This window comes from Crotalus tigris, unplaced genomic scaffold (assembly GCF_016545835.1).
Source record: "Crotalus tigris isolate CLP2741 ecotype Arizona unplaced genomic scaffold, ASM1654583v1 scf7180000017952.28453644438:3035480, whole genome shotgun sequence".
NCBI lineage: Eukaryota > Metazoa > Chordata > Lepidosauria > Squamata > Viperidae > Crotalus > Crotalus tigris.
This window is the reverse complement of record NW_024096741.1, coordinates 2,869,879-2,895,912: the sequence shown is the minus strand read 5'-3', so window position 1 is coordinate 2,895,912 and position 26,034 is coordinate 2,869,879. Positions and strand designations below refer to the sequence as shown.

Sequence of the window (26,034 nt, the reverse complement as noted above, 5' to 3'; positions counted from 1 at the left end):
GAGTTGAACTGTGGAATCCTTGGTGCTCTCTGAACTTGGTTGTTTGCTTGCAGACATTTCACTACCTGACTAGGTAACATAATCAGTGCCCATGGATGAGGTTATTAATGTAGTGATGATATTACCTTGTCAGGTCAATATCTTCAAAGAAACAACCAAGTTCAGACACCATCAAGGACTTCAAACTCTCTTATGTCTTTTCTACCTTAATATTATGGAAGTTTGCAGATTCCTTCTTGCAGACAGTTTTTTTTTCTTCCTTTATTTCTTGCTTATTTATGATTTTTCTTTTTTGTATTTGTACTTTTTGTGCTGTGTAAAAAATTCTATAATAATAATAAATTATTATTATTATTATTTGCAGAGAAATGTGGAGAAATTGTATTTGCTGCCATCAGTCTTTCCCTCTATGAGAGACTGCGTGAGAGTCATGCAGTTTGGACACATGCCTGTTTTGGTATCCTTACAAACTCAAAAAAGTTTGTAAAGACACTCAAAAGATACTGGATACTTCTAAAAACCCACTCCGAGTGGTGGCATGCCAAGTTTAAACCTTATTTATTTATTTATCAATATAATTTTAAATACTGGCCATCTTGTTCACAGAGTGATTCTTGGCAGTATACAGTTAAAAACATGAAAGCCTAAAACCAGATTAAAAACACTACATCAATAACAAGATAAAAACAAGATTAGAATAAATTAAAGGTTAAAAGGCAGCAGGAGGGCTATCAAGGCACCTGGGAGCCTTGTGTGAATTGGAAAAGCCAAATCTTCAACTTTCTTCGAAAGTCCAAGAGAGTGGGAGCCTGTCTTGGGGTATGGGGAAGAGGATAGGCCAGAGGGGAGGGGCAATGGCAGAGAAAGCCCTCTTCCTGGGACCACCAGTCAAAATTCATCAACTGGCATTATCAGCAATAGCTTTTGTTGTTTTATATTGACATATTCTGCTCCTTTTCTCTTTATATGTTTATGCTATTATAATTTCATATAGTGCATATACAGTGAATAGAGATTCAATTCACTTTTCCTACTCAGTAATCTCATTAACCATAGTGTAAAAATAGTTTAGCAATTTCATATACCTACTTTAAACGATTTCCCAAGAACTTTGCAGCAAGAAAGAGAAACAAGAGGGTGGGATGCAAAAAACAAAAAACCAAACCCTAAATATAACCACAAGTCAGTCACAGCTCAATTCCACTTCATTACTACTGAATCTAGCTACTGTAATTATGGGATAAAATAAAATAAAATAAATCAAGTGCAATAAAATAAAATATGTACCTGGTAAGCATGGTCAGAGTGAATGAGGTAGAGGTTGGTAGGAGCTGAACGGCTTAGAGGCGTCATCCCTTTAGCATCTGTTTTGGCACATGACAGTTCACTTCTGTTCACATCTTGGGATGGAAAAGAAGGAAGAAATGCTAGAGAGGGTGAAACTGGAGATAAACTATTTAATCCATCTGCTACTGAGTCAGTGTTGAGACGTATCTCTGTGTAGTAAAAATCTTCCTCTCCATCACTGTAGTCAGATTCTCCTACACGTCTAAAAAAATGATAGTCAGAAATCATTAATACTATATCAAAGTCAGTACAATAAGAAATTCCAATATATTAATATATGAGTATACACAAACAAATTGAATTGTTCAATATTTTTACAACTACAACCAATAATATATATTTTAATTAATATATTCATGTGCATATTGGGGAAGGAAAGAACAAAATAAAGAAATATTTGCATACAGAGACACGCACACAGTTACACAGAAAACACTTTATCTCTTCAGAAGAGATCCACTCATCAATTAACATACTTATTTTTCATATGCATAGAATATACCATCAAGAATGTTGAAATAAAAAAGACTTAACTTTATTTGTCACATTTTATAAATCAGACTGATGGAAACACAGTATATTTAAAGTAGACAAAGACTGTTTAATTCATTTATTCCTCATTTCTTTCAAAACCTTCAGCACATTTTCCTCTTTATTCTCACAACAATTTGGTGAGGCAAAAGAGAAAGTTTGGAAGAAAGAAAAAGTATATAATTGTACGTGGATTATGCAATAAATTCTCTTTCCCCACCCACTAACCATTTTATTAAAAAAAATTAAACGCAGGTTTGAATTAATGGGAAAAAGATATCATGAAAAATGACAGCACAGTTCAGTGAGTTTAATTTTTAATTATTTCTATTGTGACTCATAGGAGAGTTTTTAAATATTGAAAATCCTTTGGGTTCACATTAGTTCTTGCTCTTCTTTCTATTGATGTTGCTACAATGAGGAAAATGAAAGGTTTTGTTCTATTGTTTAAAAAACAATATTGTCCATTTTTCAGAATTATATCCAAAACATATATGCCACTGAAACAAATTGAATTCAACTCAAGGATTGAAATTGGATTAAGAAATTACAGTTAGGATTTACCACAATTGGTTGAGTCTAACTGAAACAAACTGCTGTGAATCTAAAACTGAAGCAAAATTATCTAAGTTTATCATGGCCATACAGAAGGAGGAGAAAGAAGGGAAACTCATTAACCAACTATCTGCAGTAACTTGTTGCAGTCATAAGTCATACTTCTCCAGATGTTATTTCCACAAATAACAGGAATCCTTTTTCAGAGAAACTATCTATCTCTTTTTACAAAAAGAATTCCCCAAATGTTTCTAAAACTTTTAATTTTATCGAATTTGTGGTATTGATTCACAATAGCTTCATTTATAATAATTACCAACTTATTAAATTAAGCTTAGTTCATTGGCACACACACAAAAATGAACCCAAAGTGGCTGGTTTGTATTTTTTAACCTTTCCCTCTTTGGAGTGGCCAAAAAGGAAAATAAATCAGCACTCTGTTTCATGTTAGGAAAAATATTGTTTTGATTCTTATGCATGCATTGGAAACAGTGGCTTAAAATAAATTCTACTTTCTTTAGCAAATCAAGAAAACAATGTAAGATTTGTCATTGCCTTGTATGTTATTCATTAATGGAAACAAATTTATAAATAATAAAAAGCTAGGATACTGCTTATATGAGACTGAATTCTGGCTGATTCATTCCCCTAGCTCAAAGCACTGATAAAACAGAGTTCAATGTTAGATGCAAACCCCCGTATAAATATTGAAAAAGAAATAAAGGAATCATCACCAGTAATAGCTCGATTATAAACATGCTCATTTGGTTATAAATCGTAGTGAACTCGCTTCAAAGTAATGCTAACATTGGGATAAAAGTTGTTTCACAAATAAAAAGAACGGTAGTCTTCTCACCCAAGATGAATAGTCCGGATGTGTTTCTGAATGCCAACAGCAGTGCTTAGTACCTTTCCACAGTTTTTCCAAAGGCATTTAAACATTACTTTCATGGAGTTCTGAGAAGTTAAACAGGGAGCACAATCTGTACACAGTACATTCATTTAACAAGCATGGATTTCAAATTATTCTATTTACATTGATACTAAAGTAAATTAAAACTAATGTTTCAAGGACACATATATTTAAGGAGATAGGCCTACTGAACTTGGAGGGATTTACTTTTAAATAACATGCACCTGAGTGTAATTTAAGTTCACCATTTATAAACCGAACTATACAGTATTGATCTTTTGGTCATTAATCTTGCAAAGCTAATTTGGAACACTGAAATGAGTTCACTCTGTTTTCAAATTAGAATGACAAGTAATAGCTGACTTTAGTACAATACAGTAATACACGTAGGAATTTCCTAGTATTTCATCTATTAGCAATTTATTTGTAACAACTCCAGGGCTTTTCAGACAAATATTTCTTTTAAGAGGACTAAAACAATTGGCATATATTTTTAAAAATGAAGAGTAAATAAAGGCAAAGTGAAACAAACAACATCTGGTTTTAGATAAAAATAATATATCATGGAGTCTTTCATAAATAAACACAGGTATTTGTTAATCAAGATTAATATAATATCACAATATACATGCTGGCTGGCTGGAATATTCTGGGAATTGAAGTCCACCTATCTTAAAGCTGCCAAAGATGAGAAACACAGGTATAACATTATAGGAGAATATTGACAAATTCAATATCAGACTCACCTTTCTTTTCCTAGGAATAGGTTCGTCAAAAAGAAGACTGCTAGTTTCAGCTTCGTCAATGCCATCGTCAGTTTGAGATGGCAATCGAAATGGTTTGAAGCTGTCAGCAGAAAGGGGAGGTGATGGAGTGGATGGGTTTGATTGGTCACTTGGAGCACTCCAGCTCCAATACCCACTGCTGCTGGTACTGGAAGGCACAAATCCTCCTTCTTTCCAGGATCCATTTAAGGATTCTACAAATTAACAACAGCATTAAAAAAATAACTACAATGTTGGATATTAATGCTTTTAATGCTGTAAGTCTCCCAGAGTCACTTTGAAACAGGATGGGAGGCAAATAAATTTAATAAATACTATAAATAAACTATTTTTAGTAGGGGGATTACTAAAACATGTATTATTAAAAACATGTATTTATGAAGAATGCTGGAACATCTAGATTACATGCAATTAACAGAAAATTATTGTCTACTAAGATATAAGAAGTACATATGCCACACTCGCACCCACAGACACACGCGGAAAGCACACAGATTTTCCAGGAATATATATGGTTCTATATCTACTGGGGTTTCCAAACTGCATAAATAAACTATACTTGATATAAACAAAGAAAGACTTATTCATATTTTTCTACCATGCCATGCCCAAAGAAGGCTACAGCCAGGTACCCAATGCTTTCTAGACAACCTATCTACTTGAGAAGCCACTAAGGTTGCAGCTGGACAGCTGACTAGGCCAAAGTTCTTCTTCCTCTTAATGGATGAACATGTCCAGAATTTTGGGAAAGTATCATGGGTTCCTCTGTAACATAACTGTTGTGGGAGGAAATGTTCATGCATAAAACTGCTGCTATTGTGGGTTTCTGAAATACAATTTCACAAAAAGCATCTGGCTGAAACTAACTGAAATCTTATCCCAAATGATGTATCTAGGGCAGCCCATTCAGGAATATCTCCTAAATTTTCTGCAATAAGACTAAAGGTTCGCTCATTCTAAACCTAAATTCTGTTCAGGCATCTATTTTTAAATGCTATGCTCCTCCCTCCGTCCCTCCTTTCCTCCTTCTTTCTCAGTTACTGGAGGCTGCCTTTCATAGCCCTTTTGGCTTTGGCTAAGAAAGATCAATGTACAACTCACATAGAAGTATCTGTTCATAAAATGCCTGATAATCTTTTCTAAAGCACTTCTTGGGTTTGTGCAGGCTGCTTAGCAAAGGGCAGGTCTTCTAACATGTCTTCCAAACATGGGTTTAGTGTTCTTTTGAAAGTAAGCACTAGTTCTAAATAGCACAAAAAGCCAATTCAAACCAGAAAACAACCAAGTTATATCACCTGTGTGTTGCTATGCATGTCTCTATTGATAGCATTACAGGTTCTCTACTGATTCTGCTTAACAAGGAGTTTCACATGGCTGTATCTTTTATACTCTTTATTATTTGGGGCGAGAAAAAAACACATCATTTTGCCTATTCAGTTGTAGCTTTGGCAACACTAGATGCTAAGTAGTGACTGCAGTTTTTATGTGTGGGTTAATGGTAGCCCCTCACTCCTCTTGGCCACTGGAGGTCAGAGCTAGATTTCTTAGTCACTCCTTACCAGCATTGTCACTGTCTTGCAGAAGCAATAAATGAGCATTTGTTATTGTTGTCTCCTATTCAATCAGTGCCTGCAATCTGTCAGCCAGTCTACATCTCAAAACATGTTCTATAGTAAGAAGTAAAATCCTAGACCTATGGTCAGAAATAACCTAATTGACAAGCAGGAAGAAGGGGTTGTGCTGAGTAGAAGAATTGCACAAGAAGGCATTGACTTCTGCTTCACACTATGAAACTCTTCACATTTCCATTGTTAGTTGGACAATTAAGCAAGTGGATACATCCTCTAGTGTAAACATCTGTTTATAATCACTAACTCCACTCCACCCCACATTAGAGAGAACGACTGGTTGCTGGTCTTCCTACCAGCAGGCAGAAGGGAAAATGAAGCTAGGTATATCTACCAATCTTTTCCCCAAACTTTTCTTTCACAATCTTTCCTGAAAACATGCTCACCATTAGGACGGATTGGGGGGCTGCGAACCAAAGGGCTGGTGGATAAAGTAGTTAGAACCATAGCTGCTGTGACTTTATCCATATCTACTTCTTCTGAAGATTTTCTGAAACAAAGTGATTAGAAATCAGGAACAAATGAAAAAAGGGTTAGGAACAATGCGCCATTAATATTCCAAATTCTAATCTATATATTACAGGTAGTCCTCAACTTATATCCACAACTGAGCCCAAACTTTCTGTTGCTAAGTTAAACATGTGTTAAATGAGTTTTGCCCCATTTTATGAATCTTTCATTTGTTAAGAGAATCACTGCAGTTGTTAAATTAGTAACACGGTTGTTAAGTGAATCTGGCTTCCCCATTGACTTTGCTTGTCAGAAGGTCCCAAAAGGTAGTAACATTACTCCAGGACAGGGGAATTGTCATAAATATGAATCAGTTGTCAAATGTCTGAATTTTGATCACGTGACCATGGGGATGTTGCAAAGGTCATAAGAGTGAAAAATGGTCATAAGTCATGTTTTTCAGTACCATTGTAACTTTGAATATTCCCTAAACAAACGGTTGTAAGTTGAGGAATGCCTATACTAAAATTCTCATTGTCATGACTTTTTAACTGGATGAAACAGTGCATCATGGGGCAACATTTTTGAATTAAGCTACCTCAAATGGACTAACTTACAGAATGTGTCCAAAATCTGGGACCACGACTCCCAAGGGAATGAAATTTGGGAAAGTTATGGTTGCTTCAGTATTACTGCCCGCTTCTATGCTGGCTGGGGAATTTTGGGAGTTGAAGTCCACACATCTTAAAATGGCCAAGGTTGAGAAACACTGAAGGGTTCTCAGTTTCCCAGCCAGTCTTGCAATCTCTCAGTCCTTCCCCTATTCAGCAACAGCCACTTACCTGCTTCCTGGGGAAGGGACGGGAAGGAAAGGGAAAGGAATTTCCAATGTTTCCTGCGACATTCCCACAAGGTAACTCAATGAAGAATTTAGCAGGAAGTCAAAGTCACTCCTGCTCCCACTATTTTTTGCCCATTATTGGTCATTCTATTTCTCTGTTTAGGTAAATAAATATCTCTGAAATGATGACCCAATGGGGCACAGGTTGTCTAGCTGCTCTTTAAAAGCTTCAAGCAACAGAACAAGTTGGACCAGTTTCTGTTCAATGGATAGTACTTGTTCACTGTACTGACTTTCAACATATGGCTCAAAACTGTCTAGTTAACATTAAGGCAGGTAAAGTCTACCAGGTAGTCATGCCAGAACATGGCAGTCCAAAAACGGCAGCTTAGCAATACCTCGAAAAGATTCTCTGTTTCAAACTGTGACATATATTTGGCAACAGTGTCTACCATTGTGGGCAGTAGAACTGTGGATTACATAGATTACGGTAGCTATATTTTATAGTTTATAGCCATACAGAGGAATAACCAGTTCCTGAAACTAAGCAGTGTACAGGAGAGGCAAAAGGCTATACGTGTTGTTGTATTTTCTTTTCTTTGCTAAAGCATTGCAACATGTCATAGATTTTTTTTTTTTTTTTTTTTTTACAAAAACCCATCTTATATGAATTGCTCATGAAATTAAATGAAGTATCCTCAAGGCAAAAACTTTGTCTCATTTAAAGTACACTATCTATGGTGCCACCTTTGTTTCTAGCACTGCTGTGCTGATATTAATCACATTAATGAATACAGTAAAATCTACTATGTTTATAATTCAACCACGTGGCATTGCAACATGGAAAAACAAGTAAGGAAAATAAGCCTCATCATTTCTCTTTGCACAAAGACCTCTCATCTCATGCATAGGGCTGCCTATTCCCACAGAATATAGGGATTCTGTGGGAACAGCCTAAGTAACATAGATATGCTAAAGTCCTTTAAAGAATTGTTAAATGGATGTGCAAATGCAGAGGTTTTGAAACAAAAATCCTGTATTTAATATTTAACTGTATAATTTAAATAAAAGGAACAAGTTAAAATTTCTTCCCCACAGGTGATAAGCTCAGGCAGAGGAGAAGGAGGAGGAGGAGGAGGAGGAGGAGGAGGAGAGCCTGGATTATTGGCTAGAAAAAGTTGGTTTGTCCCCGATTTATGATACGGATGACATATTTGATTGATTTGGGTTCTCATTCTCTATATAATAATAATAATAATAATAATAATAATAATAATAATAGTAGTAGTAGTAGTAGTAGTAAAGTTGGAAGGGATCTTGGAGGTCATCTAGTCCAACCCCCTGCTCAGGCAGGAAACCCTACACCATTTCAGACAAATGGCTGTCCAGTCTCTTCTTAAAAACTTCCAGTGTTGGAGCATTTACTGCTTCTGGAGGCAGGCTGTTCCACTGATTAATTGTTCTCACTGTCAGGAAGTTTCTCCTTAGTTCTAGGTTGCTTCTCTCCTTGATTAGTTTCCACCCGTTGCTTCTTGTCCTGCCTTCAGGTGCTTTGGAAAATAGCTTGATTCCCTCTTCTTTATGGCGGCCCCTGAGATATTGGAATACTGCTATCATGTCCCCCCTTGTCCTTCTCTTCGTTAAACTAGACATACCCAATTCTAGCAATCGTTCCTTATATGTTTTAGCCTCCAGTCCCCTAATCATCTTTGTTGCTCTTCTCTGTACTCTTTCTAGAGTCTCAACATCTTTTTTACATCGTGGTGACATAAAACTGGATGCAGTATTCCAAGTGTGGCCTTACCAAGGCATTGTAGAGTGGTATTAATACTTCACGTGATCTTGATTCTATCCCTCTGTTAATGCAGCCTAGCACTGTGTTGGCCTTTTTGGCAGCTGCAGCACACTGCTGGCTCATATTTAGGTGATTGTCTACTAGGACTCCAAGGTCCCTCTCACAGTTACTACTATTGAGCATGGTGCCACCCATGCTGTACTTGTGCATTTGGTTTTTCTTGTCTAAATGCTTTTTTTCACCATTGAATTTCATTTTGTTAGTTAGTGCCCAGTGTTCAAGTCTGTCCAGATCCTTCTGTATCTTAAGCCTGTCTTCTGGAGTGTTGGCTATTCCTGCCAGCTTGGTGTCATCTGCAAATTTGATGAGTTCCCCATCTATCCCTTCGTCCAAATCGTTGATGAAGATGTTGAAGAGCACTAGGCCCAGAACAGAGCCCTGGGGCACCCCACTACACACTTCCCTCCATATAGATGCAGTTCCATTGAGGACCACTCGCTGAGTACGGCCAGTTACGGATCCATCTAGTGGTGATTCTGTCTACCCCACATTTTTCTATCTTATCAAGTAGTAGGTTGTGATCTACTTTATCAAATGCCTTACTGGAGTCCAAGTAAATTATGTCCACAGCATTCGTCTGATCCACTAATTTTGTCACTTGGTCAAAGAATGCAATAAGATTTGTCTGGCATGATCTATTTTTGACAAACCCATGCTGGCTTTGTTTGCCTCTAGGTGTTCTTTGATTCGTTGTTTGATTATCTTTTCCAGGATCTTCCCAGGTACTGAAGTCAGACTGATAGGTCTGTAATTTCCTGGATCCATTTTTCCCCCTTTTTTGAGGATGGGAACTACATCAGCTCTTTTCCAGTCCTCTGGTAGTTCCCCTGTGTTCCAGGATCTTTGAAAAATATAGTTCAATGCTTCCGATATCACATCTGCCAGTTCCTTGAGAACCTTGGGGTGTAATCCATCTGGTCCTTGCTTAAAGATACAGGTTTGCCAATCTTTACTTCTAGTTCTCAGCAATCTTCATTTTTGTCTTCTGACTTCTGTTCCCACTTCCATTTTTCAATTCTTGTGGAATTTTTTTTAAGTACAAAGTTTTGTACCCTACAAAAGATCTTTTAGTAGTAAGCAATTTGGGAATTATCAACCACAACACACACTATGGCACAGGTGCACTGGTTAAATGACCACAGTTTTCCAGTTATACAATAGGCTAAATATATATGCTTTTCCTCTTAAAAAAAATTAAGAAGTCTTTAAATGGGGATCATAGAATGGTAGGGAGGGGTGGCAAGAGAAAAGTTGATAAGGACTGCAAAAAAAAATATCAACCTGAGTGTTCTGATTTCTTCTTCTCTGAGATAAAATCCCTCTGTCTGGAGGAACAGAAAAAGGAGCAAGTGAATCACATTCCTGTTATTGTCAATCCAGCATTCCAGCATTTGTTCTTTAAAAACTCTCGGGATTTTCAATAATTTACAATGCCATTTCTTCTTCTTTTCCCCGTTCATTCTGTTCTGCTGGCGAGCACAGTGAATGCTGATCATCACATGGGCTAAAATAGCAGAGCTGTAAATTGCAGCAACCCCTCCTTCATGAGATCATCCCATACTAGTGCAAATGAGAATGACATAATGCTTCTCTGAAGCCCAGCATGCGTAGAGCTCATTCTCCAGCCATAGCTACTTTTCATTTTCAAAACAGTTTTTTTTCCTTGTAAGATATTTCATTACACGCTGGGGGACTGAGGAAAGAGATTACATACAGAGATGCTGCAGCAGGAAATATATCAGTCTCCTATCTCTTCTATTCTCCTCTCCCCATCTTCCTTTTTTAGGTCAACATCAACAATAATGTATTTCTATATCTGAAGAACACTGAGATGACATAAGTCTTTGGATAGGGAAGGAGGGAAAAGGGAACCAAAGTACAAATATGGAGCTTTTGCACAACATGTACAAAGGAAGCCTGGAGGCTTCCTGACTTGTCCATGGAATTTTCTTGGCAACAATACAGTACAGAAACGATTCCTTCTTCTGGAGTGTATTTCAACTTCCCAGTTTAGTCCATAGTCCTGATATTCCCAGGTACTCTTTCATTCCAAAATTAACCAAACCCAACTTTTATTATCTTTCAAGCTTAATCCAGTTCAGTCCAGGCAGTGCTATCTCCCGTGTCTTGTAGAACATGTACTGTACAGTTCACTAGAGTCAAGTGCTTCTCAGTTAAGGATTTCAAACTTACACTGGTATAGGTATTCACAGCCGGTATCTGTTGGGCAATTTTGGGCTTCAAGATCACAGAGGCAACTGTGATGAGCAGGAACTGAATAAGTCCCTGCTCAGTTACTTGTGGCCAGCTGTGCAGACTATCTTGCTTCTGAAGAAGCCAAACACATTTGCTGGAGAAACATCAGGAAATCTGTTTTCTAGACCACAGTCACAAAACCCATGCTGCCCAACAATTTCAGTCTTGTTTGACTTCCTATAATAATTTTATTAGCATTAACACCATGAAAATGCAAAATTCCTGCAAGTTCTTTAATCTAGAAACATCTAAATAAGCATCACTAGAATAAAGATCATATGGAATTCAGGAAATTACTATACTGTACATTTTGGGCTTGGAAGCCATTCAAACCAAGGAAGGCTCTGTGCAGTATTGCTGCCATGTTATAAATTGCCAATATCATCATCATGCATGGCATTTCAAAGATGTGCAGCATCAAAAACATGTAGCTAAAACTGTAAGTGGTACTTAGGAATCTGTGCTCCATTATAAGTAGTAGTGAAAATTCAGAATTAGTGTTACTCCTTGCAGAGAGAGCAATTAATGGGAACTTCCCACTAGAGCTAATAAGAATTTTGGAGGGATTATTGTTGCATTCATGGGAAATTGGATGGAAGAATTGGGTTAAATCTTCATCACATTTATTATAATTTTGAAAGTGGATGAAGAAAGAAAAAAAGAAAAAGAAAGAAAGTTAGTTAGTTAGTCAGTCAGTCAGTCAGTCAGTCAGTTAGTTAGTTTGGACTCATAAATAGAAAACAGTCTCACTCATACGTTTTCTTTCTTGAATACAGGCATATGGACACACAAACCAGAAGCACAATATTACAGAATCCTGGGTAAGAGGTATGTCAATAACCCTCCCCTTTGCCCGCTTATTTTCTGAAGAACAGATAGTATTTACTTTCAGTACTATTTACTTTCATGATGCCACTGTTTAATTTTCTCTCATTGGCACAGTCTCCTTCCTTGTTCCCCATAAAAGGAAATCACAAACGAGAAAAATCCAAAGGTAATTGGCATTCAACATCTCTCTACCCCACCCAGCCTGTTAATGGCAAGGATGAAGAGAACTGTAATTTAAAACCTGCAAGTCTTCAAGTGACTTGACTAAATGGATCCAGTCTGAGTCAGAAGGAAACATAATTCCCAAACTGTATTAGCAACAATGTGGATGGGAGCAGTGGGGTGTGAAAGAGATAAGGGTTGTGCAGCCAGCAAGCTTCTCTACAGACTGATACTGGGACATTTGTACACTGTCATGATACATACATATTAAACATACACAAAATGACATTTTCCCCCCCTTTCTGGTTTCACCAGCACAGGTGTCTGACTCTTCACCAAGGATATTCGTGCATATGGCATGAAACAGATAATTTTATTGTTGTTGTTGCCTGCTTTTGAATCCATTTCCTTAAACATCGTGTTTGAAAATGAAGTATAACTTCTCTACCACAACTATGGAGTACATTTGTCCAAATAAAACAACTTGGCAGAATTATCCCCTTAACATATTACACTGTTTGGTGGTGTGATCACAGTATTGCTGGCAATATAAATATAAATAAGAACATTTATCTTTCCAAACTTACTCCCACAATGAAAGAATGGAGAAAAAGAGACTGCATGCGAGCAGCCACATTACCTCAATTGTTTTTAACAAATACATCAAAGCATTGTAATAGTAACACCATAAAAATAAAAAGAGCCATTTTTTAAGGAAAGCTTGCCACTTTGCCTAGTTTTCATACTTTATAGTTGTGATCCTACATTAGGGAACACGGAAGACGACAGTATGAGAATCTTGGCAAGATCTTCACTCAGATATCACATTTAGATACAGTAGCCATGTGAGACTGTCCAGTTCTCCTCTTAAACAAAACTGCCCCTTAAAATGTTACTATGTAGTACAAAGCTATAAATCACTGCTTTATATATCTTAAATTTGGTTAATAAAAATAACATCTCATGAATATATTATTAACCATTTTCCACTGGCATACCTAGTCTGCAAAAGTTTTTATAATACTTATCTGTCTTTGCCTTTATAAAAAGAGACATTAATGCAAGCATTCATTTATATACAATGAGTCAACAAAAATTAATCATCCTATGCACTGAAAATTACAATTCCAGCAACTATAGGAGGGCTCTGGAGCATAAGTACCCATCAGAACTAGATGCTGTGTACTTAGCATACTTCAGTGGTATTTATAAAAATATGTTTAATTTTTAATATTTTTAAGAGATTAAAAAAGGTGCCTGTACTAGAATTTATACATACAGTATCATGGAACGCAGAAGATTATCTATTTTTTCCACAGGAAGCAAATATAACCCTGCATACTAAGAATATATGTAATGTTTGTTGCTGTTTTAATGCTTTTATTATTTTAAAATGTTTTTTAAATTTTAACTGTAATATGTGTTTTGAACTGTTAGCTGCTCAGAGTCATTTGTTGAGATAGACAGCTATGGAAATCAAATCAAATCAATCAATAAATCCTACATACTAATCACCAAACTCGAGTGAGTTTAATGAAACTTTCTCTCAGCCTAATGTGTTTAGGATTTTGATAATTTTTAATATAAACACTTCTAAAACTGCAAATGGAACAATAATCTTAAATTAAAGGAGGGAATTTATATTTTTTCTGTCACAATGTAGGACTGCCATCTCTAAGCCCAAGGCTTAGCTACTGGAATGAGCCCTTCCAACAGGTATTTAACAGAACATTTCTGAATGTTCTTTTTGTCTCCTCTCTCCCTGAAAATTTAGAGGTATAAACAGAAAGCAACTACAGTAGTTTGAATTTCTTCACAAGTGGTTGTTGTTATTTCCATATAAATAATCAGTGTTTACAAAGGAAGGTTACTAAATCTGTCTAAGAGAATGAGATAAGTCTAGTCACGATTCAAATCTAAATTATTGATTACATTGTATAGAGCAGGGGTAGGCAATCTTGGTTCTTTTATGACTCATGGACCACGAGTCATAAAAGAGCCAAGGTTGCCTATCCATGGTATAGAGAATTGGAGCCAATTATTTGAAAAATGAACAGGAGTTCTGTCTTCTATATGCAGAGTTCACATAATAACCACAAGGGCTAGTTCAACGAACATGATTAAAACGAGTCACAGCATAATGTAATGTGAATGCAGCCATGGTACGATAGACATTGGCTACCAGTTGTCACAGTTTTTAATCTAGCAAATAGTATTATGCTTTTTGGCAGGCATCCTTAATAGCATCTGTCTTTTCAAACCTGATTACTGTTATTCAGAGACCATTCTCAAACACCACCAGTAAAATATGCAACATTTGTTGATATGGATGCCGTGGACTGTAGTTAATTAAGTACCATATCTGCAAGTCGATTCCATTTGAAGAAATATTTTAGTGTATTTCATCAGGACAGAAACTATACTAACATCAATTAGAAAAAACACTAATTTTTTCCCCTTTCTTTGTACAGAATAATAGAGTTGTTTGTGCCCCTTGATAGCATTACAATTCTGAGATAATATATGAAACGTACTATATTTACTAATCTATAGTTTTCTTTTAATGCACAGTTAGCTTAGGTCATTTAAACCAATGTATTAATTAATGAAATTAATTTCTTTCCTAAATTACACTATTGGTGATTTATATTGCACACGCCCAAAGTGAACTAAATTAGCTCTAAGTACATTCAAGCTGGATTCTTTGCACTGTCACTTCTCTTCTTTTACACATCTTAGTTGGTGGAGACTTTCAAACATTGATTCAATGTTGCTATGTGACAAAACTACCAAACAAGTAGAAGTTGCTCAGATGGAACTTGAGCATTCAGTAAGAGAAATGATACACTCAAACTTTATTCTGGCAGGTTCTACGTTCAAAAATTCATGAGTGCTGAATTATGAGTGCTCTTTAAAAAGCCAAAGGTTGACGTAAGCAATTAACAGAGTTCAGGAAGAAATTGTGATCTATATTTAATTTAGACTAAATTCCTTGGCTGATCTTGAAATAACTAATCAGAGTTGAATCTGATTGGAACTTGAATGGAAAACCATTAGGAAATCCTAATGTTGATTTAGACTGCACACTTTAAAAAAGAAGAAAGAAGTTGAAAAACATTTCAGTGTTATAATTTCAGCGTTAACTTCATTTATTCATTTAGAACCATTTACATTATGTCCCATTTTGAGACTACATGAACACATCTATTTGATTGCCAGTAACTAAGTATGATCTGAAGGATTCTTTAAACTTTGAATAAAACAGAATTGGTGCTCAGATATTTCAGATGTTTTGCTTCTGCAAAGCTACCCAATCTTGCACAATAAAACAGGTGCTAGAGAATAAGGACAGGAATGGCAATAACAAAAGCTAACTTTACAATCATAATTTCCTTTACTAGGGTTTCTATGGCTGGTTTACCCTACAATGTGCACTTCTTGAATATGCCTTAAATAAATCTCTGCTTTTGGTATGTGTGTATATATATATATATATATATATATATATATATATATATATATATATATAAGAAATAGCAAGACTTCAGTAGGGCATCTTGAACAATTTAGGACATCTTGAACAATGAGTTCACTACTTTCCATCCTGATAAAGGACTATAATCTATTTAGAATGGGATAGACAATCTATTGGCTGTATGAGTTTGTTAAAATCCACAGACTAACCTGCAAAATTTGGCAACAAAATCGATGGATTTTGGCATTTCCATTTCTTTTCCTTAAAATTTGTGGAAATAGGAATGGGAAAGATACCATTCCCAGATATAATTCATCCTTCCTGATTGAAATTGAACTCTTAAAATTTGACCATTTTTTCCAGCTGAATTCTAAGGGCATAATTTGGGGGGGGGGGATTGGAAAACTAAAGGGTTTATGATTCGAAATGGAGGGGTTGATCTTTTGCTCCAATGCCTTTCTTCAAATGACAAAATGGAAAAGCTGACCTCTTCTGGTGGCATTGCTAGAAACACAATCCAACCTTCCAGTTGATTAAAGCAAGGGTCTCCAAACCCTGGGCCACAGGCCTGTTCCAGTCCATGGCCTGTTAGGAACCGGGCCAGACAGGAGGAGGTGTGTAGTGAGCAAGCAAGTGAAAGCGAAACCACCAGCCCCGAGTTCATGAGAAAAATGGTCTTCCATGAAACCGGTCCCCGATGCCAAAAAGGACTGCACTGTAGCCATAGGCAATCCTGATTTACAAAGGCTCTCTTTTCAATAGCTCTGATGAGGACTTCCCTAGCTTAATTACAACAAAATCAGACAGCATCTAGCCAGAGGCTGCTATCTTTAGAACATAGAATAATAGAGTTAGAGGGGACTTTGGAGGTCTTCTAGTCCAGTCCCCTGTTCGAGCAGGAGACCCTATACCATTTCAGAGAAATGGCTGTCTAGTCTCTTCTTAAAAATCTTCAGTGATGGAGCACCCACAACAACTTTGACAAGACTATGCTTCTAACATACATTAGTTGTTACAACCTGAAGCTTCTAGCAGCAATAAAACTCCTGCCCATGCATTTTTTAAAACTACGAATAAATGAAGAGAATTTTAAATGTTGTTGTAAATAGTTTCAGATCTTGTATCGCTATCTCCAACAAATCACAAATTACTTCCAGGACACTGAACGACTTGGCTTGACTAGTAGAAAAAAGAATAAAAATTTAAAAGAACATTTATGTACAATTGTCTTTATTGCTGCCAAAAACGAATTCACTCTTCTAGAAGTAAACACGCAACATGTATATATTTGGAAAATGTTTGCATTTATTCATTGAAAAAACTGAGGACTTCAGTTGTATAGAACATTAATCTTATTCATGGAAAAAGTGTTGCAGGTCTGGAAGAATATTATCTATTTTCATTTTGCTAATTATTTTCAAGCTCAGTGTATGAAACTGAATAAATTCAACTAAGTAGATTGTATGTAATAAAATATGTATTTCGTTTCTCTTTTTATGAAATAATCCCTTAATCTCTTTTGTATGTTAAAGTTGTAAACACTCTCTAGTGCCCTCTGGTGGATCTGATATAAACCTCCTATTTAGTAATCAACATAGGAGAGTTTTTCCCTGTGATACTCTTAAATTGGACTTTGAAGAAGCAGGATAGGAAGAGCACAGATGCTTTGGAATGAGATGTCATCTGTCTGTCTCAAGGACTGAAATATTAAGGATTTCCAGTTTGAAGACCTATTAATTCCAGTATGATTCTTGTTAGCCATGTATGAAGTTGCACTGCCCCAAACAGAATGGTTCACAACCTGAGGGTCCACTAGCAGTCACAGCTTTTGCTCAAGGAGCACTTGGGAATTCTGGTCAAGAGAGTTTTGGCACAGTTCTGTCTTGTGTGAGAACTGTGATCTTTTCCTGGACAGAAAATGTTATTTACTTTCATTCATACCTTAGTCACTCTTTGACTGAATTACTGCAATGTGTTCCATATATAGCTGCCATTGAAGAGCATTTATAAGCCACAATTGGCCCAGAATTGAGTGACTCAAATAGTTATGAGTGCATCTTGTGATATTCACACAACATTTATACTGCACTGGTTGACTTTTAGCTTTCAGGTAGAAATCAAGGTGCTGTTGTCACTTTTAAAGCAGTGCATGGTACAGACCAGGCTTTCTTACAGGATTGCCTTTACCTAGGAACATCTATCTACTCAATACAATCTAGCAGGGAAGGCTCCTTATATGTCCCTTTGATCAGACTGCCAACTGCCATGGAATTATGTCTTCTAGTTGCTGCTCTCTCCTTAGAACAGTATTGGCCCTGACACTGAAATGTCCCCTTTATACCTGGCCTTCGGGAAATATGAACATTTGGCTATTTTATCAATAAAAGAGAATATTTGTAGCTTCGGGTTGAAATGAGGGGTCCTTGGTGCTCTCTGAACTTGGTTGTTTTCTTGCAGATGTTTCATTAACTAAACTAGGTTTGGTTCATTAACCAAAGTATATGTTGACTATGCTACCTAGTTTGGATAATAAAAGGTCTGCAAGAAAACAACCAAGCTCAGAGAGCACCAAGGACTCCTTCATTGGCTGTTTCATCAAAGCATATAGACTGCCTCACTCTCCTGATCCCTCCTGAGAAAGATTTTATTATTATTATTCTGCATATGTCTACTGGTGTTATAATACAAAAATCTTGCTTTTAAATTCAATTTGTAATGTTTTAATCCCAGTTACATACTAAGGAATTTCATACTACTCAGATTCAGCTAACTGAAGTAGCCTATAAGCCTTGAAAACAAATAGAACATATTCCTCCTACCTCAAATCATGCTGTATGCTTCAGACTAATTCACACAAACTTCTAAATCAGGGGTGTCAAACTGCCGGGCCCAGGCCGGTTTCAGCATACTGAAGCTGCGCCCACCCAATTGCCAGCAATGCAAAAAGAGTCACGATACATCGCAACACGTCATGTGATGTGGCGAGTTTGATACCCGTGCTCTAAATAGCTTGCAAGTCAAATACTATATTGGGTACTTAAGACTATATTGGGTACTTAAAATTTCTTTGCACTACTGCTATTCAGGTGCAAAACATATATTATGAAAATAGCCTTTATTACTTTTGCATCTCTTATGTGTGTGCATGCATCTTTTTTATACACACTCAGGTATTTTACACAGACACACATGTGAACATTTGAGCCTTTTAACATCTAAATTCCTTTATTTCATTTAGAAAAAATCAAGAGTAGTCTGGTAGCATCTTTCTAATTAACAAATGTTATTAAAAGGCAAAAAACCTCTTTCTGATTTTTTTTCCCTTGAGTGGGGCATTATTTTTGATGAGCAATATGACCCCTTTCACTGGTATGTCATTATCAATCACTAACAGATTTCACATCTCTGTTAATGGTGAAATATCAATGCTTCAAATCACTCAAGTTTTTTTAGCAGTGAGTAGATGAGTGAGTGAGAAAATCAGCTTCAAAAATGCTACTGTGTTTGCTTTTACACCAACTTCATAGGGGGCAACCAACACAAATTCTCAGAAATGAGTCTGCAGTCTATGCATACTACAGAAAGTGCCTCCATCAGAGAATAATACACAGAATGTCTTCAGTAGCAACATACATATAATTATGTTTAACATATTCTCACAATCTTTTGTGAATGCCCCAATGCAAGTACACATACTCCTCAATTTACAACTGATCACTTAGTTACCTTTTGAAGTTCTGACAGACCCCCAAGAGACTTATAACCCAATTTCAAAGATCTGACCTCTAACCCTGTGGTCACATGACCGCAATTTATGATGGTTTTTCCAGAAACCAGCATTTACTTTCAATTTTTGGCAAAACTAGCCCATAGACAACAATGGGTTTGCTTAATGGTGTACAATTAATGGCCACGTTAAAAAATGTTGTAAAATTGGTTCCGGTCATATGGTGAACTCCTTTATGACCATTACAACTTATAATCGTAATTACTGGCTCAATTACTATCACAGCTTATGGACTACCTGTACTATGTCAAAGAAGGAAAGGGGGGAAAAGGTTGTTAGTTATTGTTGCACTAATTAGCTTCAATACATGCCTGATTCAGATATTATATTTTGGTCTAATAAACCATGGCTTTAAAAATGAGCTGTCTGCTCACATTGCCCATTCTTGCCCATTCTTGATATGCTCAGCTTAGATTTTTTTAAAAGTCCTACTTTACCCAAACAGGAAAGCCAGTTAATAAATAACATAGGAAACCAGGTTAGAGGGTGGATGCGGTTTGGGGGGAAATGGGTGAGCAATACCGAAAGTTGTGTGTATAAATTTATTTTACTCTTTATTTGAAGTATTTTTTATGAATGTAATGTAAAATTGAAAATAAAATTTTGTTTACAAAAATAAATAAATAAATAACATAGGAAATCAAAATCCTATCAGGGAAATTGTGACTTTATACGATATATTAAGTTATACAATTAAAATGGACCTTGGATTAGTGGCTTTTCCCAATCCCTTGTTCTGTTTGTGCACCAGAATGTAGAATGAAGGATCTGTAGTTGAGACATCTGGAGGACAACTTGAAAAACATAAGTCTAGGGAATTACTCTGCCTGCTATGCATGTAGAAGGCCGTTGCTTAATGTGTTATGATAGTGATGGTGAACCTTTTAGAGACCGAGTGCCCAAAACCCGGGCCTGGCCTGCCCCTGCACTCCATCCCTGCACTCTACACCCGCCCACAGGGCCACCCACGGCCTGCCACAGATCACCCAGGCAGCCCAGCAGCGCCATGGCAGCCCCCTTCCGCCCATGCCCCGCAGCATAAACTGCGTGCAACGGGGCATGACGGCGGAGTCTTGTCCCCACTGCCCAACTGCCATGTCCTTGGCTGTGCTGCTCTGCATGGGCCGCGCTCAGGGGGGCTGCTAGGGAGGAGAGGGGGGAGATGGGGCTGGAGCAATGGTGCGGATGCGCACAGAGAGGGCTCTTAGTGCCACCTCTGGCATGCATGCCATAGGTTCGCCACCACTGTGCTAGGTGGTGTCATAACTGCAGCTATTTTTATTCATGATTTCCCATTATTTATTCCTCACAAAATGTAAGAAAAGACTAAACTAAAAAAATTACAACATTTATTCCTGTTTGAGACAGACCAGATGCACTAAAGGTTGCTCCATAGATCCATATCTCCTATCGGAATTCAAGATTTCACTAAATGACCCCGTAACAGTCACTCATCTGGCATCTGGCCTCGAAGCAGCTTCCTTTTAGGAACCCTAACCCCCTCCTTATCAGCGCCAAACATGCCCTGTGTCTTCCACCTGTGACCAAAGGACATCTCCTGCATTTGTGGTATTTTCTCTGTCCCCTCTCCACCCTGGTCCTACCGATGCAGAGCAGAAGGGGAAAAAGGTTCTAGGCCTTGGGCAATTCTTAGACCGGATGGCATAGGGTCTCCTGCCTTGAGCAGGGTGTTGAATCAGAAGACCTTCAAGGTCCCTTCCAACCCTAGAATTCTGTCTTCTATGTTCCACTTGCATCAAAAGTATTATAGTTAGTTCTCAGCTTACAGCCATTTCTTTAATGACTATTCAAAGTTACAATGGTACTGAAAAAAGTGACTTATGACCTGTTCACACATTTACAACCGTTGTAGCATTTCCAGTCACAGGATCAAACTTGGGATACTTGGCAACCGGCGTGTATTTAAAAGGGTTGCAGCACCCCAGGGTCCTGGGACTGTCATTTGCAACCTTCCTAGGGAGCTTCTGACAAGCAAAGTCATAGGGTGAAGCAGATTTACTGAACGACTGCATGATTCATTTAACAACTGTAACAATTCACTTAACAACCATGGCAAAAAGGTTGTAAAATGGGACAGGACTCACTTAACAACTGCCTTGCTTAGCAAATGGAAATGTTGGGCTCAGTTGTGGTAATAAATTGAGAACGACCTGTATCTGAGTTATTTGAGACACTGAAAGAACAGAAAGAACACCATAAAATAAACTCAAAATTTTATCAATTTTCTTTCCTTTTCTACTTTTTAAATTTCTGTACCTTGTAGGAGGCACATCAATGTTTGAAGATACAACTTTGCGCTTCTGTTCAAGAAGACAGATAGAACGAGTATTTTCTTTTTCATGATCATGAATTCTGCCAAGTTTTTTGGTCTCTGTTTTTGAATCTTCCTCCTTCATAGCCAACACAAAAAATTGCTGATCTGAGAGTTTTTGATTTAGATCACTTTTTAGGTCTTCCTTTTGAAATGCTGCAAAGGTCATTTCATGCTTTATGCTGGTTACCTGAAAAATAAAATACATATATTATTAGATTTCTCACAATTCATTTTAAAAGAGTGAGCACATAATGCCTCCAGGTACTGAATTCTATTTAGCAGTTCAGGCTTTTATTACAACCATATTTGCTTTATAACCATCTGAAAACCTTTTCAGTTTTTTTCCTACAACTATTTGCAGTTCTCAAGCGTCTTCTTAACAATTTTCATCTCTATTCTGACAAAGAGAAACAAAAGTATTAAATCTGGAACTTCTCTGTGCCTCAGACATGTCTTCAAACATGTATTATATTAGACTGTTGTTGGTTTATAAACTTTTTTTAAATAGCAACTCTGCCTAGAAGCCAAGTTTTTGGCATGATGTCACCATGCAAATTATTTCTATCTGTCCCACCTGGTCAAAGGTGCATCAGCTGCAAAGCCCTTGATCTTTTTTCTGTCATGGCACTCTCCTTATGTAACATCATTCCACCTGAGAATAGGTTAGCTCCGACCTTGCTGATCTGGGGCACTGGGGATGTGTGATTGACTTTGTTGATGGTTATTTTGTGATGCTCAGCTGTTCTATGTTTTTATTTTATATTATATATTTTATTTGCTTTATTTATTGTACTGTAACCCGCCCAGAGTCATATATGTGAGATAGGTGGCCACATAAAGCAAATAAATGCTATTGCAAATCTCGGGGGAAATTTACAAAATTAGGGTGTGTAATTTATTATAGGTCATGTAAAAATTAATGCTGTTGGCCAAACTTGTGGCCAGCGTATTTTGATACCAGATACTATAGCGTATTTTTGCTATAGTAAAAATATCTCCGTAATGAAACTTGAACAGGATACTTTGCCACTAAAAACAACTTTTTAGCAAAGAAAGAAACTGTCTAATTTTCTATTTATATTTCCTTTATGATGTAACTGTGAAGTTATTAGACTGATAGGACAAGCTTCTAAACAATTTTGATCAGCTTTCTATATATTTTTTTATATCAGAACTGATGCTATCTTCCTACTGGACAAAGCAGGCACTGTCTTATCCAAAATGATCCTGCCTGACCAGTTGGGGAATTAAGGTCTTTTACTATCTCTACTATCATCACCGGCACCCCTTACACTTGAAAGTCATAGGAATGTGGATCAGAAAGCAGGACTTTCTGGAGGTAACACCATTTGTGGAATATGTTGCACTTGAAGGTACCATCAGCCTTCACTCCTAATTTTCAGGAACCTACCCACAAAACCTTTCTTATAAACAAGATAGTGGTTTCATGCTGAGCTGTAAAGGTTGAGAATTCCATCTTAATATAATATTTTACTTTTGAACATTATTATGCACTGTATTTCAAAAGACTGTTTGGCATTGTTACGTATAATTCAGAACCATAGGATTGGGGCTTATAGAATTTTTTGTAAGCAAACAAATCTGGGCCAAGATTTATGGACTGCGGGGTGGGAGAAGCATCATTTACTATTCTTCTTAAGCAGCAAAGTCACTTGGGATTATGCTGCCACTTTTTATAATGCAGATGCAAATTTTCCTACACGCTGGGATAGTGCACTCAATTCCTTATTCACATTAAGAGGATTACCATAAGAGATATTAGATTAAAAAAAAGTCAGCTTGCTTTGGGTTAAAATAGTTAAGTGCAGTGTTTTTTCAAATTTGGCAATTTTATGATGTGTGGATTTCAACTCCTACTGGCCTGGAAATACTGAGAGTTGAAGTCCACAATCTTAAAGTTATACTATTAGTTCTTGGCCCAACCCTAGTATCATAATTGCAAGAATATTTTCAATCTTTGCAATTTATGTGTCTTTGCCTTCCTAGTTCAATTCACTACAAGAGAAGAAAAATGTTCTGAGACCTGAAGTTGCACACAGCCCTAAGAGGCCCACCAGACCAGGAATGCTGTAAACTGGAAGCATAATTTCCAATCGCTTTGAGGATGGGAACAAATGAAGAGCTAGTATTGAATTAGGCACACCACAGTTAAACATTAAAGAAATTTTTTCAATCTCATCTTCAAATCCTGCCATCCTCATACTTGTGATTTGGATCCACCCACTCTGTGGCTTCAGGTTTGCTCTAGATATTGTCCTTGAAGAAGTGATCAATCTCAACACATAGATCATTAAACACTACAAGAGACAGATTACAGGAGACAGAATCCACAAGTTAAAGTACATTTGAGAATTCTTAAAACACTCACTTTTGGACTGTAAGTCCCAAGCATTCCACCATATACCACTGGAGGAGAGCCATGTTAATTGATGCCACAAAAAAAAAAAAAAAAAAAAAAAAATCAGAAGAAAACTGAACAAAATCAACAAATTTTGTTTATGCATGTTACTAAAATTTGTTAGTATATGACATATGGCAAAATCCCTACCATATGTTAGAATGAAAAATATGATTGAATGCATCTTGAGTAATTTTGCTAGTTTAGAGAACTTTCTATCAAATTTACAAAATAATTCCCAGTGAAATAATCAATAATGGCAAATAAAGTATGCAAAAAAAATTGTCTACAACTTCTGATGGGCCTTGAGACCTGAGGACCTGGTTTTATAGAATTGAAGGTTATGAATCTTTCTTCATAACCAAGCACCATTCTTCTGTACATGCGTTTGAGTTACAGTGTCTCAAGAAGTAAGTAAATTAAAGGCCAGACATTAAAGAGTGTTGTACTCACTGAAAGTGACATATGATTGTATATACCTAAGCACAAGATGTTCAGAAACATGTCAAGATGTACCAGGCTATGAAGGGATAGAAGGTTCCTGAACTGATCATCCTGACATGTTTCTTACATTTCCTGAGGATTTGGTACTGTCAAGTTTGGGCACAACCAGGAACATCCCAACGACCCCCACAAAGATTCATGATTTCTGCAGATTAATGAACAATCATCAATCAATTACACCCCAAGCTACAACACTGACGTAATCCAACACTACCTATAAAAAGAGATGAAAAAAGAAGTTGAAAGTCTCATTTTCCTTCCATCAAAGATACTTTTAAAAAGCTTTCCTGAAATTCCCAAGCCTGTTTTATTACTTGGTCAGTAATAAATAGGTTTCTTGATTCGTAAGATTTGTATGACTAAAAGACTGAATGTGTGATTCTCATACTGCTTAAAAAAAGCTTTTAAAATCTACCAATAATCTTTGGTACTACTGGACAGTGTTCACTGACTTTGCTATTGTGCTGCATAAAGATTCCTAATTCTATGGGAGAGGCAAATCTCTTGTTATATTTGTAACAACAGCAAAAGTAATTTGAAGATGGAATAGCAGTGTATGCAATATGATAATTAATAAAACAAATGGGCAAAAATAATAAATCAAACTTAGAACAAAATCTTAAAGTTTTAAAAGACAAAACTTCTAAACTCTCATTAAATGATGAGCAACTCAAATATCATTGCGATGCTCATCACAATGGACAACTCAGATATAGCACAGCCCTCCTTTCTATGCTTCTATGCTTTACTACTGTAGTGTTTTGTCACTAGATTTCAACATCATGAAGTATAGTGCCACTATTTTCCAGAGTGCTAAAAACAAAAATACAAGACAAAATTGGCATGCAAATCTCAGTAGCCTTAATATAATTTCATTTTTTTTTTAGTTACCCTTACCCGAAAAGTTTAGAAGAGAAGTTCACATTTATTAGCTCTGGTCTTAGACTGAATATGGCCATCACCTACATGACTGTCATAATTGATAAGCAACTCAGAAGTTGAGAAAGAGCAGAAATGAAATGCCTTCAATTTAATAAATATTTTGTCTTTAGTGTCACTGTTTTAAATCAGGTGTGTTCAACCTGTGACCCATGGGCTGCATGCGTCTCTGAACAGCTTGTAATGCAGCCCCACAAGACATAAAACTTTTTAATATTCTTATATGATTTATATACATTAATTATACTATACATATTATATGTGGCCGAAGACAGAGCAGCACAGTGATCTAGAGGTGAAGAAAGTTGCTTCCCACTCGGAAAGTTGAGAGTTCAATCTTAGGCAGCAACAGATGTTCCTATATTGGGGCACAAAGAGAAAATATCTGCTGCAAACTCCACATAGGTGTCAGGAAGGGCATCTA

General features: G+C 36.7%; 1 protein-coding gene across 17 annotated transcripts in view; it reads right to left on the bottom strand.

Annotated features, from left to right (window-relative positions):
* Positions 1-26,034, bottom strand: part of ZNF704 (zinc finger protein 704) — an 83,684-nt gene that overhangs the window by 47,056 nt on the left and 10,594 nt on the right. For 13 of the 17 annotated variants that reach the window (XM_039345516.1, XM_039345524.1, XM_039345525.1 and 10 more), the window contains exons 2-6: positions 21,691-21,935; positions 6,146-6,249; positions 4,093-4,325; positions 3,290-3,390; positions 1,288-1,549 (exon numbers count right to left, since the gene is read on the bottom strand). In XM_039345516.1, the coding sequence (XP_039201450.1) occupies positions 1,288-1,549; positions 3,290-3,390; positions 4,093-4,325; positions 6,146-6,249; positions 21,691-21,935 (945 nt within the window). Of the gene's footprint in view, positions 1-1,287; positions 1,550-3,289; positions 3,391-4,092; positions 4,326-6,145; positions 6,250-21,690; positions 21,936-24,137; positions 24,176-25,568; positions 25,801-25,862; positions 25,969-26,034 lie in introns of those variants that run through there. The other 4 variants (XM_039345519.1, XM_039345520.1, XM_039345522.1 and 1 more) reach the window with 3 other exon arrangements.